At 37.9% G+C, this 17437-nt stretch overlaps 1 protein-coding gene across 2 annotated transcripts in view; it reads right to left on the reverse strand.

Moving 5' to 3' along the window:
• Positions 1-17437, reverse strand: part of LOC148873919 (Small GTP-binding protein) — an 86522-nt gene that overhangs the window by 24688 nt on the left and 44397 nt on the right. For both annotated transcript variants that reach the window (XR_016104788.1, XM_088963638.1), the window contains exon 10: positions 1860-1931. Coding sequence is in view for 1 of the 2 variants with exons in the window: in XM_088963638.1 (XP_088819764.1) it covers positions 1860-1931 (72 nt within the window). In the remaining variant the exon portion in view is untranslated. The remainder of the gene's footprint in view (positions 1-1859; positions 1932-17437) is intronic.

A 17437-nucleotide genomic window follows, 5' to 3' on the forward strand; every position in this document is an offset into this window, starting at 1 on the left:
CGTATCCAAGGGTAGTTCCCTAGGTTCTATAACCATATATATATATATATATATATGGACTCAAAGAAGGTAACATCCATAGTGACAAACCTACACCCCAACTTAGTACACCATCACAAACACCTTAAACAACCAACTCAAGGCACTAAAACCTCTTTTCCTAAGTGACAGTCAGTCCTTTTAAGTCCCTTTAGCTGCTTGTCTCAAAAAGGAATTCTCAACTCCTAGGGCAAAAAAAGAGGCGTGAACAGTAACCAACAAGTTCAGTGCTCTGATAACATATTATAACTTGAGAATAAAAGAGAAAAAGGAGGGAAAAAGGTAGGGAGATTTGTCTTACACAGTAGAAAACAAGAAGAAAGTAAAAAGAGAAAGAAAAAGATCTCTAGGAAGAAGATACAAACTTGTCTTCTTCAACCTACGGACCTGCACTGTTATTCTTTTCATAAGAACATGCAAAAATACAAAAATGCCCCTGTTAAGTGATTCTTAACAGGGGAAATACAAGGCTCCATCAAATGATTAAAATGCCCCTTATGGGCAAACATTTCAACAGGGTAGACCAGTTCCACCCAATATTAGAGATTTTTTGTTGGGAGGTCTTTCATGTGAAAATTAGTAGTTGTGAACATCCTCAAATAAAAAGGCCAAATTGGTTTAGCTAGACTTGGCATGGATAGGGATTTATTATCGCAAAAGCTCAATGCCTTAGGAGTTGAGTTCTTGTCAGTAGGTCGGTCTCTCTGATCATAAATTTGATGCATGCTTCCTACTTCTGTAAACCATTTTACATTCTTTCATTTACACTTTTCATTTCATACAAAAACAAGCTCATTGCCTCCTCAAGAAAAGGAAAAAGAAGAGAAAGGCAGTTTCAAATTTGTGTCTAACCACACTCTAGCCTTGTTAATCAGAACTATGCCCATCCACAAACAATTTACACAATACAGCTTCTCCGAAAAATGCTTGGTCAACCCATCCACAATTGATGCAAACAATTATGGCCTAAGCATTGAAATGTTAACTGAAACTCAGTATTCTTTTTCTCTACCCTACTTGGTCTAGCACTAGTAATTGCCATAGCCTCCAATAGGGACCCTATGATACAATCCCCCTAAATCTACAAATACAAGTAAAAGATCCCCTTCTCTCTGTCAATTTATCTATTCATCCATCATCTAACTAACAAGATTGCTTCTGCTCTAATTTTCTTAGCACAAGGCCTAGTTTATTTTCCCATACAATTGTTCCATCCTACGGTAATTGGTACAAACTTTAGCAATTAAACTTGTGAATTTTAGACAGTAATAAAACCTACATTCTTACATGCTTTAAATCATATCTAAAAATTTCTGTCAACTACCTATTTAGATTTTAGAAACACAATAACCAGTTCTAAAGGAAGAAACAAAAATGTTTCCAGCTCAAGATATATCAGATAATTCATCGCAATCCCGTATACAAGAAATTTCCAGATTACCTTGTTTTCATAGTCAAATGACAACAGAGATCTCTAGAAAAGGCAAAAAAAAGATATGCAATATTCCAAAGGAAGAAACAAAAAAGTTTCCAGCTTAAGATATATCAGATAATTCATAACAATCCCGTGTACAAGACATCTCCCGATTATCTTGTTTTCATAGTCAAATGACAACAGAGATCTCTAGAAAAGGCAAAAAAAGATATGCAATCAAGACTGTGATATTTTTTTTTCTTTTATGATCAAGGCAATAGTAATTTTTTCTATCTTCTCATTTTAAATAAAAATTCTAGTAATTCGATCCGAACAGAAAAAAAAGAGAAAAAATAAAAGAAGATGACATCACATTTCAAACTAAAAACACTCTATACTTGTTTACCTCACCAGCATAGAGTTCATCAACCTGTAGTTGATTGGGTGATAAAACACCTATTTCATCAGCATAATAATCCTGTAATAAGCAAATAAAATAACTTTGAGATTAACATAGAGGATACAATTACAATACACCAAAATTAGTAAAATATAGAAAACTAAAGTATGCTATGTACTAAAGCTCTATATATATTATCACATTGTGCATGCTTGCTCATCCTATTAGAGTATCTGGCAAGAGAGAAACTCTGGCATATTTGAAGACAGTGCTCAATCCATCCAAGTGCTCACTGCAGGCAGGTAGCACATCAGATCATAACTGTCAACATGTTCCATAAGATCTCAGTTGAGTCTATTTTATACAAGTAATTAACAATCTCTAGGACAGAACCATCTCTATGTAAGATTTGGGTACAGTCAACCACTCCCCTCTCCCCCTAAGCAGGGCATCATCAAACTTAGATCATGATTGCTTAATTGGGAACCCTGGGCCCAAAGGGTGCACAAGTGTTGCATAAAATCTCCCAAATGGTTGCAGTTTCCTAGAGGAACGCATGTCAGATTCCAATATTCCATATATTGTTTAGAGAGGATTCTACATTACATTTTCCATTTCTTCCTTGCTTATTTTCATACAAGTATACAGATAATGTACATGATAAGTCTCATTTTTACTATATTACATTATGTAAGTAACAAAGATCAACTTTTAGGCCTTTTTCTATAGGTATATAATGTTGGAATTCAAAATATATGAACTACAACTTTTTGACAGTACATAAATAAAAAATATAATATTAAAAAGAAAAATAGAACGCAAGAAGTGAGACTTGTGGCAGAACCAAAAAAACAGTCAAATTCAAAATATACAAATATACAACAGCCCCCACAATCTCAACACTGCCAGTACTACAAAAAAACCTGCACCCATTTCCACAAAAAAGCAACACAGTGCTTATTCACTGAGAACCTAAACCTCAGCTACCAAAAACCCATAATCCCTTGTTCAATCACCTTGTTTCAGGGGACTCCCTCGCAAGTACAGTTCCACAAACCATGCAGCTTGTTTTTTGCCACTGTCACCTCTTCCTCTACCCCTAACACTCTTGGAGGCTCCCATCCCTAGTGAAGTTGGGGGATATAAACTCTTAAATGGCACCATGTTCTCTTTCTTTTTTTCCTTTTATTTGATCACCTTTGGGTCTAACCACTCAGAATTCTCAATGTCATCTACCTCACTCTGAGTTTCAAAACCTCCAATCGATAGCTCCTTGCTTGCAGCCTCTCTACTGCCTCTCCGTTTCTTCAAGCCTTCTAAGCAAGCTCCAGAGAACTTCCATTATGTTCTTATGCAGGTAGAGGTGCAAAACGGAAGTGCCACCTGCAGGCTGGCAGCCGGCTAGCTACAATGACGAGCCATGCTTGGAATGGCATGGCCCGCTAGGCCTGGGCCTTGGGCCATGTCGGGCTTCCTTTTTGGGGAATTCATGCCAAGCAGGCATGGCCCACCAGGCCCATGGGTTGGCTCGCTACAATGCAGATGGCCTGCAAAAGTGGGTTGTGCCGGTCCACCCCACATTACACCTCTATTTGGAGGTTGGATACAAAAAAAATGCTCACGATTCATCTTTATTCATCCATTGTGATCAACAAGGTCTTACTCTTTTTCTCATATATGTGTATGGCATTCTTATTACAGGTGATGATGGAGATGGCAATCAACAACTTAAGTTATTACTCCAAAAATCCTTCAAAATGAATTCTAGACGTACTCTCTTGGATTAAAGGTCCACTCATCATCCCATGACCACTTTGTGAAGCGAAGGAAATATATCTTGGACCGAGATGTGATTTAATCCAATAAAATTCTACAAAAAAAATTCAGATTTAAGCAAAGAAAAGGAAGAGGATGACATCAAGAAAGAAGAAGAATAAGATGGAGAAGGGAGAAAGAAGAAGAGTATGATGTTCTCCTCTTCTACCTCTCTTAACTTTTATTAATCTTACTAAAACTAATCAAATTACAAGTCCACCCTTAAGTGGGCGGCCAGCTCATCAATTTATTTAAGAAAAAACATAAAAAGGATTAATAGGCCCATGAAGGAAAAGCCCATTAACAAATAAAGCAACTAGGAAGAACAATAACAAGACAATAATGGGCTAGGGCCCATTCGGCCCAATCTCTACACTCCCCCTCAAGCTGAACATAGATATCAATCATGTCCAACTTGCTTATATAGTGTACCATGTTTTCCTTTGGGAACACCTTATGTCAAAACATCAGCCCAACTGTTCTTCATAAGCAATAAATGGCAGGCAAACTTCTCCTAAAGCAACTATCTCCTGTATAAAATGACTATCAACCTCTATGTGCTTAGTTATGTCATGCTAAGCAGGATTATGTGCAATGTTGATAGCGGACCGGTTGTCACAATATAGCACCATTGGCTTCTCAGGGTCAATATCCAATTCTCCTAAAGATCTCAGCCACAATAGTTTTGAAACTCCATGTGCATGCACTATACTCTGCTTCAACCAAGGATCTAGCCACTACAAATTGCATTTTAGTCCTCCATGACACAATGTTCCCTGCCACCATAGCATAGTAACCTGAAGTGGATCTCCTGTCATCAATACATCTAGCCCAGCCAACATCAGTGTATGCTCCCAACTTCATGTGTCCATGCTTAGCAAACAAAATACCCTTCCCTGGAATCCCTTTCAGGTAACACAAAACCCTCTCCGTAGCTGCTAAATGTGTATCTCTAGGAGAACGCATGAACTGACTTAAGACACTAACTGCATAGGAAATATCTGGTCAAGTCATACAAAGATATAACAACTTCCCAAGCAGTCTCTAGAACACTCTCCTATCAGTCAACAATTCACCATTAGTAGCTGAAAGCTTGTGATTTAGGTCTATAGGAGTGGAAGCTAGTTTAGCACCTAGTTTGCCAGTTTCTGCAAATAGATCAAGGGCATACGTTGAGAAATGAAGATACCATCCTTAAACCGAGCAACTTCAATTCCCAAGAAATATATGAGTTCACCTAAGTCTTTGATCTCAAACTCAGTGGTAAGAAATCTTTTGAGATTAATCACTTCCTAAGTGTTATCATCAGTAACCCCAATGTCATCAACATAAACAATCATAAGGGTCACCAAGGAGTCTCTCCTCGTAACAAAGAGGGCATGATCAAACTGAGTCTGTGTGTAACCAAAAGTAATAAGGGCAGCCCGGAAACTCTCAAACTGGGCTCTAAGAGACTGCTTGAGGCCATAAAGAGGCTTCCTCAAATTACACACTTCGCCTTGCATTTCCTTCCCATACACCCCTAGAGGTAAAGACATATAGACCTCTTTATGTAGGTCTCCATTCAAGATAGCATTTTTAACATCAAGTTGATAAAGTGACCAACCAAAGGTAGTAGCTAGAAATAGCAAAACCTGAAATGAAGTGATTTTAGCCATAGGGGCAAAAGTCTCTAGGTAATCAATACCATACATTTGGGTGTATTCTTTAGCGACTAAACGAGCCTTAAACCTCTCAATAGTACCATCAGAATGAAAATTAATAGTGAACATCCACTTACAACCAACTAGTTCCTTCCCCTTAGGCAAGTCCACAATTTTCCAAATATTGTTCTTATGAAAAGCATCTAGCTTAGTCATCATAGCATCCCTCCATTCTGATTTGGTTATTCCGAGATAGACCTGGGAATTGCATGTTTAGAAACAGAGGCAAGAAAGGAGTAACAGGTAGGAAAAGAAGGTTGTAGGATAGGTGTTTGGAAGTGCAATGGGTTGTACACTTCTGTTTGCCTTTGCGAAGGGCAATAGGAAGATCAAGGTCTGGGTCTGAGAAGCTATCAGAAGAGGTAGAGGAGGGTTTATCTGCTACCTCAATAGTGATGGGAGGTGCAAGAAGCTCAATTGAAGAAGGGGAAACAACTTGCTCATACATGAGTCTTTGTCTTTGGTACCTACCACCTTTGGACAATAAGATAAGAAGTAAACGTGGGAGGATGAGTTGGAGGAGGAGGGGGAGCAAGAACACGTGAAGGAGACTCAACAGAACACTTAAGAGAAACCAAAGAGGAACAACCGGGGAAATAGCAAATAACTCCTCTAAATGCTCTCCCTCAGGAGAAGTACCAAACAAAGGGATGGACTCTACAAATGTGACATCCATGGACACAAAGCGGGTGCCACAAACTAGATCAAAATAGCAATATTCCTTTTGAATGGAGGCATATCCTAGGAAGACACATTTGTGTGCTTTAGGCTCGAACTTATGTCTTTGATGACTGTGAACATGAACATAACAAGTGCACCCAAAAACTTGGAGAGGAAGAGAGAAGAAATACTCATATGGAAAGAGGAGGCTAAAGGGGTTTTAAAACCCAGAACCCGAGAAGTCATACGGTTTATCAAGTATGTAGCTATAAGAACAACAACCTCCCAAAACTTAACAAGAACATGAGAAGAAAAAAAAGGAAGCTTCTAGCAACTTCAATCGCATGACGGTTCTTCCTTTCCGCCACTCTCCTATGTTGTGGAGTGTAGGAACAAGAACCCTGATGTATAATCCCAAAGGAATCAATGTAGGATGTAAGGTTCTTCTAAAAATACTCCTTAGCACTATCATATCGGAATATTTTGATCCAAGTGTTAAATTGGGTAAGGATAAGTTCATGGAATTTTTGCACAATAATTGACACTTCATCTCGGGATCTCATAAGGTAAATCCAAGTATAGCGAGAAAAATCATCAACGAAAAGGATAAAATACTTGTAACCCCCCATAGAAGATAAATGATATGGCCCCCACACAATATGGAAAGGAGAAACTGATCTTTTACTACTCATTGAATAAGACTATCTACAATGTTTTGCAAGCTCACATGACTCACAATGAAGACTCAACAAGGATATTCCCTTAAACATCTCTAGAAATAAATGACTCAAAGCAAAAAAAGGCAAATGACCAAATCTTAAATGACATAACATGACTCTATCAACTGACTCTAATGAAATAGACTCCAAAGCAACTCCACTAGGTGGTCCAAGACTTTGATCAGGTGTATTCAGCAAGTAAATTTCGTTTGCCTCATGGCCACTCCCAGTCATCCTCTAAGATTTTAGGTCCTGAAAAACAAAGTGAGTAAGGAAGAAAGTTACCCTGCAATTCATTGATTTAGTTAAGCTACTAACAGATAAAAGGTTTGTATTAAGTTTGGGAACATGAAGAACAAAGAATAAAACAAGGGAGTCAAAGGCTTTGATATTTCCTTTGCCGGATATGAGAGCAAGAGACCCATCAGCAAGGGATATTTTCTCTCTATCAGAGGGGAGCTGATATGAACAAAAGAGGTTAGATATGCTGGCCATATGGTCCGACGCACTAGAATCAACAATGCAAGGGATTTTACGATTACCTGAAGTAGTAGCATTATTAGTAGAAGCACGAGTGCCTGAGTGAGCAAATGCAGATGAAGAGGTGTTGCCTGAGGAGTTGGAAGCTGCAACGATAGTCTCTAAATGATTAATTAGCCTCCCGTACATTTCACAGTCTACCTTTACTACTAGCTACTCCATAGAAGATTTCTCTTCACTTTCTCTATTTCCCCTTCAGGTGTTGTGGCAACATTAGCATTCTTAGGCTTTCCCAGTGTTTTAAAAGTGAAAGGCGCAAAAAAGGTCCAAGGGTCAATTTGCGCCTAGGGCACAAGGAACAAGGCGAGGTGCACACCTTTTTAAGCAAGGAGCAAAAATAAATAAAAAATAAAAAAGAGGCTAAAAAAAAAGCCAAAAATGCAAAAAACGCAAAAAATTATTAAACATAATATTAATAAAAATATAAACTTCCATTTTAAAATAAATGTTTTGAAAAACCTATTGTCTAATATTAAAATACATAAACATAACATGTAAAGCATATTCAAATGAGAATTTAAAAATAAAATCAAATATATAAAACATTTTCAAGAATATAAAACCCACAATCTCTTTTTTTCTCAATTGCATTATTTCAAGTAGCTAATGTGATGTAAAACATATTACATTCCTGATTCTACGAGCTGCCTTTGTACCACGCCACTCGAGGCAAGCCCAAACAAGTCCAAGTTAGGGACTTGTTCATCCATTTGTCAAAATAAAATGTCTTCTTAAAAAGCAATAAAAACTATAAAATCATTATTTTTTGTGTGAGAACTAAGAATTTAAGACCTAACGTGAACTTGTTTGGGCTTGCTTTGAGGGGCGTGGCACGGGGTCTGGGGGCAAAGCCCCCAGCTCAACCGCTAGACACAAAAAAGCAAAAAAGTGTCAAAGTTTCAAAAGGTGCACGCCTAGGCTAAGGCGCACTAGGCGTGCGCTTTTTGAAAGGGCTACGCCTAGGACCTAGGGAAGGCGCTTACCCTGAAATGCACCTAGGCGTGCCCTTTAAATCATTGGGCTTTCCAGGCCGACAATTATTCTTAAAGTTGTTATTGTTCTAAAACCTTTTTGAGAGAAGATCAGGGTGAAATTTCCAACAAGTGTCCTTAGTATGTTTCAGTTTCTTGCAATGTTCACATATCACCTCTTTCTTCTTAGTCAGTCCCTTTTGGCTTTATTCCAACCATGGTTTCAAATGTCGTGACATTTTGCTAATGTCGCCCAACATATGTCAATTTTGAGGCTCACCGACATGAAAGTTGATGGTAATATAAATTTTACATTTTTCCGGTCAACATTTCCTATATTTTGGAAATGTCGAGCAAGTCGGTCCAAATAACCAAAAAAAGACAATCCTTCCTATTATGTCGGCAGGCATGTCGACTAACGTACAACAATAGAACAATGTTTCACATCAAACAAAAAAAAGAGAGACATTTTTTAAAAGCAAACCGAATGCCTACAATCATTCATACACAAATACACGCTTAAAAAAAAGAACAAGGGGAAAGAAAGAAGACAACATGCTTACAAAAAATCATCATACACTCATTGAAGCTTATAAGAAAGGAACAAGAGGAAAGAAGGGTTTCATAGAATGGGTTTTTTGTTTACAACTTTACATACCTGGAGGTTGGAACCAAAAGCGTAGAAGTTGAAAGGGGCTTGGCTTTGGAGCAATGAAGCTTGGTTTTGGATTTAAATCAGCAACCAGTTGGAGACTTGGAGGGTGAACCGCTGGAGAAACAGCCAACAACCAAAAATTGAGGCTTTTCATCTCAGCCATTCTCGAATCTCAAGTAAGAGTAAGCAAACCCTCTTCCAGATTTTTTAGGAGCAAAAAAAAAGAAAAAAAGAAAAACTTGAGGTGAAGTCATGAGGAAGATTTTTCCGCTAGAAGCCTAGAACTTGAAGCTTGCAATCTGATCTTCGTTTTCATGCCTTCAAGTTTCTGGCTTTCTGCAGCTGTAAAGGTTGAAGTTCTGTTGCAAAGCTGCAAAGCATAGCCTCTCAGTCTCAGCTTCATTCGAATGTAATCTGCCTTTTACTCTTATATTACTTAAACTATCTCCTCTCTAAGTAACTTAAAAGTTTTACTATTATGTGTGATGGTCTATGAAATTTCCATAGACCATCACAACAAATATATCATGCACTTTTCTGTTCTACAATAGATGAAGGTTTACCGCAATTTTGTAAACCTTCAAAAAAGATACCAAATGAAATGTTAATTTATTAGTATAATATATTAGTATATTATATTAATATAATACAATATATTAATATAAATCGTTCCATTAATAATTTATATTTAATATTTCAAATAAAATGTTTATAAAAAAGAATTAACAAAAAATAAAAACAAAAGAATAAATTAATTACTTTATAATATAAAATATAAAATATATTTCAAATAATAAAATATTAACTAGTTAGTATTTTTAAAATATTTATTAAAAATCAGAATAAATTTATTAAATTTTATAATAAATCATAATTTATTATAAATTTAGTATTAAGAAATCAGAATTTATTATAATCTTAAATTTAGGCAAGATGTGGCCTAAGTGTAAAGCCACCCACCCCTTATGAGATAATGGGCCTTATTTGGATGAAGAAAAGAGTGAAATAAAAGTATATATAGAATCTCTTAAGCTGAATTGGCCTAAATATGGGGTAACAATTATGTGTGATGGCTGGACAAGTTCTACAAGGCTGTCTGTTATTAATTTTATGGGGTAACAATTAGTTCAAGAACAAAAATGCACCCAGGTAAATGATATCATAATGCCAAAACTCAAAGCTGAATTAGAGAGTGTCTATTTTGTTTTTTTAAATTAGACTTCATGAATCTATTTTTAAATATAGTTGAACAATCAAACTGACACTAAAAAAATTAATATTTACAATTGAATGGTGGAGGATGTATGGACTTGATGCTCCTATTTTGAGACGTATAGTAGTTACATCATCAAGATGTGAACGAAATTGGAGCACGTTCTCCTTTGTCCACACAAAACAGCGGAACCGCTTGGGTCCTGAAAAGCTTAAAAAATTAGCTTTTGTCCACTACAACTTGAGGCTCAAGGCAAAACATCTTAAAGGTAATGAAGAAAAAGCGATTTATACTGATCCTTTGGACCTCTTAGATGTATATGCTAAAGAAGATGAAAAGAACCCACTCTATGAATGGATAAAGTCTCTTGAGCCTTTGTTAGATGAACCAAGTGGAAGGCCAAATTCTTAAATAGCCAATGAGATGGGAATTAATGTCAATGATTTTATGGCATCTCAAAATCAAGGGCAACAACAAATTGAGGAAGAGGAAGAGGAAGATGAAGATGAAGATGAAGATGAAAATTGGTTTGATGAATTTGTAACTCCAAGCAACACAAAAAGTGGAAGTGATGGGGATAGTGGTGATGGTGATGATGGTGGTGGTAATGGTGATGGTGATGATGGGGTAAATATCCAAGAACACAATAAGAGTCAAAATCAAAGACATTTGAGCCCAAATATTAGAGGATCAAGGTTAGATCATGGTCAAGCTTCTCATGTTACCACTTCTACAAATGAACTGAGAAGGCAATATCAATGACAGAGGAAGAGAGTAGAAGCTGATTATGAGCAACCATTGTCAAAAAACTTAAGCTCAATGGAGATAGACAATTCTTCTAGATCTTATAATTAGGGCACTGCGGGTTCTACATCATCATATGGCTATGAATATCTACTTCAAGTCAAGATAGCCAAACTCAATCACAAGCATTTAGGATTGGAACCCAAAATTATGATTATAGGCTCTTTGGAAAAGATCCTAACATGACCTCTTATTGCTATGGATATGGATATGAACAATACCCCCAAATAGGAGGTTCTCAAAGAACTGACCAAGCAAACAATCAATACTTTGTAGAAGATTACAAGAGGTGGTATTATCAAAATGTGATGAGCTGGCAACAACATTGCAAACCACCTGAACAATAGTATTATTGCCCACCTAATGGAGATGATGACCACCAGCCACCTAGAAATTCTTTTTGGATGTGATTTTAATTTGAGTTTTTATTTATGTAATAGATCATGTAGTTTAACTATTAACACTAACTCTTGAAGTTTGTAGGGTGATTTCATTTTTTATCATTTTATTACCAATCTTAGTTTTTTGGCTTTATGTGATGGTTTGAATGTAATGCCAAACCTTATTTTTATTTATATAATAAATTAGGCAATTTAGGTGTTAATTGTTTACTTTTGAAGTCTATAGGACAACTTTGTCATTTACTAATTTGTTATTGATCTTAGTTTCTTAGCTTTATATAATGGTTGGGAATAAGATAAATAGTCTAGAAATATGTATTAATGCTTCTTCTATCATTTTACAAAATATCATTGCATATTTCCACAATGTCTCTAATTTTTACAATATTTCTCCTCGACATTTCTGACATGTCCTATATTTTGGTAAGTGACATTTTCATCGACATCGACATTTTAAACCTTAATTCCAACATGTGAAAAATGTTCTAAAGTTGATCCCTGTAACTGTACTTGTCACCTATTCTCTTCCCCACTCACCATAAAATATGCATGAGCAAGGGTTACTTCATCTCTAGCTAAAATATTGTCTTGTAATGTCAAACTCAGGGTTGAGTCCTGTAAGAAACTCGAACACCCTGCTTCTTTCCACCAGTTTCCTAAATGTTTCTACATCCTTGGTGCTCTCCCATACAATTGTTTCCATAACATCAATCTCCTGCCACAATGACTTCAACATAAAGTAGTAGACAGCTACACTCTTCTCCCCCTGTCTGAGATTGTTCACATCATTCTTCAACTTATAAGCTCATGCAACATTCAATTTCTGAGAATATGTTTTTGTGACACTATCCCAAATCTCCTTGGCCAAAGTCATCTAGAGGTAATGTTGACTTATGCAAAGCTGCATAGAGTTTACTAACCACTCAATCACTATGTAGTTTCCTTGCATCCATTTTTCATATATAGGATCAATCTCTGTCAGTTTCTCTTTACTACCCATGAGATACCCCAATTTACCTCTACTACAAGATAAATCCTTATAGATAGTGCCCAAGCCAGATAATTTGTTCCATCTAGTTTGATTGTAGTCCCTCCAGTCAAAATAGAATCTATGGGACCAACCCCGAACATCAGAATCTACTTCGTCCCACTTCCAGATTGCTTCATTGACCAAACAAATATCCACAAACAAGGTTTTTAGTCTTTATGGACCTAACTGAGGTTAGTCTAGTACCTAAAGGTCCCAAATCTAGGGTTTCACTACACCAAGCTTTGGGGGAGATAGAGAGAAGAAGCAACTACTCCTACCAAAGCTTCCCGAAAAAACTCTCTAGTCAACTAGGGTTTTGGACAAAAAAATTAGTAGCCTCAATTTCTTGGCAATCTATAGCCAGATTCTAACTATCCAAACCCTTTACCAACTAGGCATAAAAGTTCTTTGAACAATCAACAACTTCTCTCCATGAACTCTTCTAATCAAAGGGTGTATGGAAAAAGAAAGAAAAACAAAATATTAAAGACTTCTCTGATACCAAGATGTGATTTAGTCCAATAAAATTCTGCAAAATAATTTCAGATTTAAGCAAAGAAAGAAAAGGAAGAGGAAGAGGAAGACAGCAAGAAAGAAAGGAAGAGGAAGAAGGGAAAAAGACGAAGAGTACGATGGTCTCCTCTTCTACCAAGATGTGATATAGTCCAATAAAATTCTGCAAAATAATTTCACATTTAAGCAAAGAAAGAAAAGGAAAAGGGAAGAAGGAGGGAAAAAGAAGAAGAGTACAACGGTCTCCTCTTCTACCTCTCTTAACTTTTATTAATCTTACTAAAACTAATCAAATTACAAGTCTGCCCTTGAGTGGGCAGCCATCTCATCAATCTACTTAAAAAACATAAAAAAAAGGATTAGCAGGCCCATAAAGGAAAAGCCCATTAATAAACAAAGCAACTAGGAAGAACAATAATAAGACAATAATGGGCTAGGGCCCATTCGGCCCAGTCTCTCTACAAATATGATCAAGCTTGCTCATCTCACTAACATTAAGTAGGTTGACACTCAGTTGAAAAACAGTGTCCTAGAAGTAGGGACTGTGTTTGAAACAAAGAAAACTAGCAAGAGAAGATTAGAGAAGAAGAGAGAGCTGCGGCAAGGAGAGTTAGAGGATGAGAAGTTCGAACATAACCTCCCTCTAACTCTCTAATACACTTTTATTAAGTTAATCTTTTAGTAATTACAAGAGAGGTCCTTAGTTGGACAAGAAATTACAAAAGAGGAACATAAAAAAGTATGGGCCCAGAATAAGGCCCATTACAGAGAAGAACATAAAGATAACATACAGTAACAGCCTATGGGCCATTCGGCCCATCTTCTCTACACTCCCCCTCAAGCTGAGCATAGATGTCAATCATGCCCAGCTTGCCAATGTCATGATGAAGTCTCGCCTTGGAGATGCCTTTGGTGAGAAAGTCTGCCAATTGTCCTTCAGAGGTAACGAATGGAAGGCACACTTCTCCGAAGGATACTCTTTCTCGGATAAAATGTCTATCAACTTCAATATGTTTGGTTCGATCATGTTGTACCGGGTTGTAAGCAATGTTGATGGCAGCCTGATTATCACAGTACAACATCATGGGTCTGTCATGATCAATCCCAAGTTCTTCCATTAAGGACCTTAGCCACAACAATTTCGAGACCCCATGTGCCATGGCCCTATACTCTGCTTCTGCAGAAGATCTGGCCACAACAGATTGTTTCTTACTCCTCCAAGAGACAACATTACTAGCCACCAGACTGCAATATCCTGAAGTAGATCTTCTGTCATCCATATTTTCAGCCCAATCAGCATCAGTATAGGCTTCAAGTTTCAAGTGGTCATGCTTGGTAAATAGGATTCCTTTCCCTGGAGAGCCTTTCAGATAGCATAAAATCCGCTCTGCTGCTACCATATGAGTATCTCTAGGAGCATGCATGAATTGGCTAATGCAACTGACAGCATACGCAATATCTGGTCTAGTCATGCATAGGTACAGGAGCTTCCCAAGAAGTCTCTGAAAAACCCCTTTGTCTTCCAACAGAGTTCCATTTGTAGCTGAAAGTTTGTGACTCATATCAATGGGAGTTGCAGCTGGTCTTGCACCCAGTTTTCCAGTTTCAGAAAATAAATCAAGAACATATTTCCTTTGGGAAATATGGATCCCATCCTTGGATCTGGCAACTTCTATGCCAAGGAAGTATCTCAACTTCCCCAGATCCTTAATCTCAAATTCTGTACAGAGGAAAGACTTAAGAGCCAGAATGCCTGAGGCATCATCACCAGTCACTATAATGTCATCAACATACACAATGAGATACACTGCCAAAGATCTACTTTTCTTCACAAACAGAGTGTGATCCGACTGTGTCTGAACATAGCCAAATTTAACAAATGCAGCTCTAAATCTCTCAAACCAGGCTCTAGGAGATTGTTTGAGACCATAAAGAGATTTCTTCAATCTGCATACCTTTCCTTGCATATCTTTCCCATACATCCCTGGGGGAAGGCACATGTAGATCTTTGCAACAGGGATAAAAGTGAGCTGCCAGAGATAAAAGAACCCTCACAGATGTCATCTTGGCAACAGGGGCAAAAGTCTCTAGGTAGTCAATCCCATATGTCTGTGTATAGCCTTTTGCAACAAACCTAGCCTTGTACCTCTCAATAGTTCCATCAGCCCTGTATTTAATGGTGAAAACCCACTTGCACCCAACCGGATCCTTCATTTCAGGCAAATCCACCACCTCCCAAGTACCATTTGCATGTAGAGCATCCATTTCGGTTTCCATGGCATCTCTCCATTCTGGAATCCCAAGAGCTTCTGAGACAGACCTAGGAATGGGGTTAGAAGCAACAGAAGAGAGATAGGCAAAGTATGAAGGAGAAAGCAGGTCATAAGAAAGGTGTTTGGAAATGCAGTGTGCAGTACATTTTCGCTTCCCTTTCCTAACAGCAATGGGGACATCAAGGTCTGGAAAAGATGATTCCAAAGGAGTTGAAGCAGTACCTGTTATCTCATCTGTGATTGGGAATGTATGAGCTTCATCTGTTGTAAAGGAAACCACTTGCTCATTCCTGGATCTCTGCCTTTGATACACTTTGGGATTATGGATAGGGCAAGGGATAAAGAAATAGGGTCCCTGGGACAAGAGGTATGAAGTGATTGATCCTCCTTTGACTCATTTGGTGAGGATACAGGTTTGTCAAGAGACTCAACTGGGACAGGAAGAGGAAGAGAAAAAACTTGTGACTGACTCTCCCCCTGTGGACAAAGTCCATCCTGAGAGGAACCATAAAAAGGAGAAAGTTCATTAAAGGTAACATCCATAGAGACATGTCGGGTGCCAGTCTTTGGATCAAAACAGCAATAACCCTTTTGTGTGGGGGAGTAACTAAGGAAGATACATTTGTGGGCTTTCGGTTCAAACTTGTGTCTTTGCACACTTGGAATGTAAACATAGCAAGTACAGCCAAACACACGAAGAGGAATTGGGAAGAGATCCTTGTTTGGATGAAGAAGACTGAAGGGGGATTTAAACCCTAGAACCCTGGATGGCATACGGTTTATGAGATAGGTAGCAGTAAGTACAGCATCACCCCAAAATCTTGTGGGAACATGTGAGGCAAACAAAAGGCTCCTTGCAGCTTCAACAATATGTCTATTTTTCCTCTCAGCAACTCCATTTTGTTCAGGGGTTCTAACACAGGAGCTTTGATGAATAACCCCCATGTCTGAAAGATACAAGGATAAACTCTTCTCAAAATACTCTTTTGCATTGTCAGATCTGAAAACCTTAATTCTGGTACCAAATTGAGTTAGAACAAGCTCATGAAATTGCCTCACAAGTCCTAGGACTTCACCCCGGGACTTCATTAAGTATATCCAGGTGAATCTAGAGAAGTCATCAATGAACAAGATAAAATATCTGTAACCCCCCATAGAGGATAAATGGTATGCCCCCCCCCCCCACATCAAAGTGCACAATATGAAAAAGAAAAGAGGATCTTTTATTGCTCACAGGGTAATTTTTTCCACAATGCTTTGACAACTGACAGGACTCACAATTGAGACTGGACACACTGACTTCCTTAAACAGTTTTGGAAACAAATGGCTTAAAGCAGAAAAAGGTAAATGACTCAACATAATTTGACTAATATACTCTGAAAAAGTAGAACCAAAAGCAACATTCTTGGGATGATCAAAGCATTAGCCAGGGGTGTCGAGCAAGTATATTCCATTCGCTTCATGGCCACTCCCAATCACCTCCTGAGACTTCAGGTCCTGAAACACACAGTGAGAAGGGAAAAATGTTACACAACAATTCAATGATTTGGTCAGGCTACTTACAGATAACAAATTGGTATTTAATTTAGGCACATGAAGAGTGGAAGATAAGAGTAAGGAGTTTGTAGCCTTGACAGTTCCCTTGCCGGAAATAGGGGCAAGAGAACCATCAGCTAAGGTTATTTTGTCACGGCCAGGAAGTAAATCATATGAAACAAATAAAGTGGAAAGGTTGGTCATGTGATCAGAAGCACCTGAGTCTATGATCCAAGGGGTTTTGTGTTTACCTGAGGTGGATGCATGGTTAGCGGAAGCCCTTATACCTGAGTGAGCAAATGTAATGGTGGCTGAACTTCCAGAAGGGATGGATGATGAAGATGCACCTTCAAGCTGACTGATCATCTTTCCAAACTTCTCATATTCAGCTTTCATGGCTGCCAACTGTGCACTGGTAGATTCAACCTCTGTATCTGTGCCTGTGGCTGCATGTGCACTTCCTGTCTTTCTACTATCATTCTTCTTCTGGAATCTGATAGGTACAAGATTGGGATGCAACTTTCAGCACTTGTCCTTTGAATGTTTCGGTTTCTTACAATATTCACACACCACTTCTTTCCTTCCTGTGCCACTGTGAGCTTATGTAACCCCTTTGGGTTTAATTCCCATATTTGCAAAATGATCATTAATACTAACTCCTTGAACCTGCACTTGCCTTCTACTTTCTTCACTGCTAACCAGAGTATATGCTTGTGATAATGAAACATCTTCCTTGGACAAGATGTTTTG

This window comes from Nelumbo lutea, chromosome 1 (genome assembly GCF_056320005.1).
Source record: "Nelumbo lutea isolate HS-2025 chromosome 1, American lotus-T2T, whole genome shotgun sequence".
Classification (NCBI taxonomy): Eukaryota; Viridiplantae; Streptophyta; class Magnoliopsida; order Proteales; family Nelumbonaceae; genus Nelumbo; species Nelumbo lutea.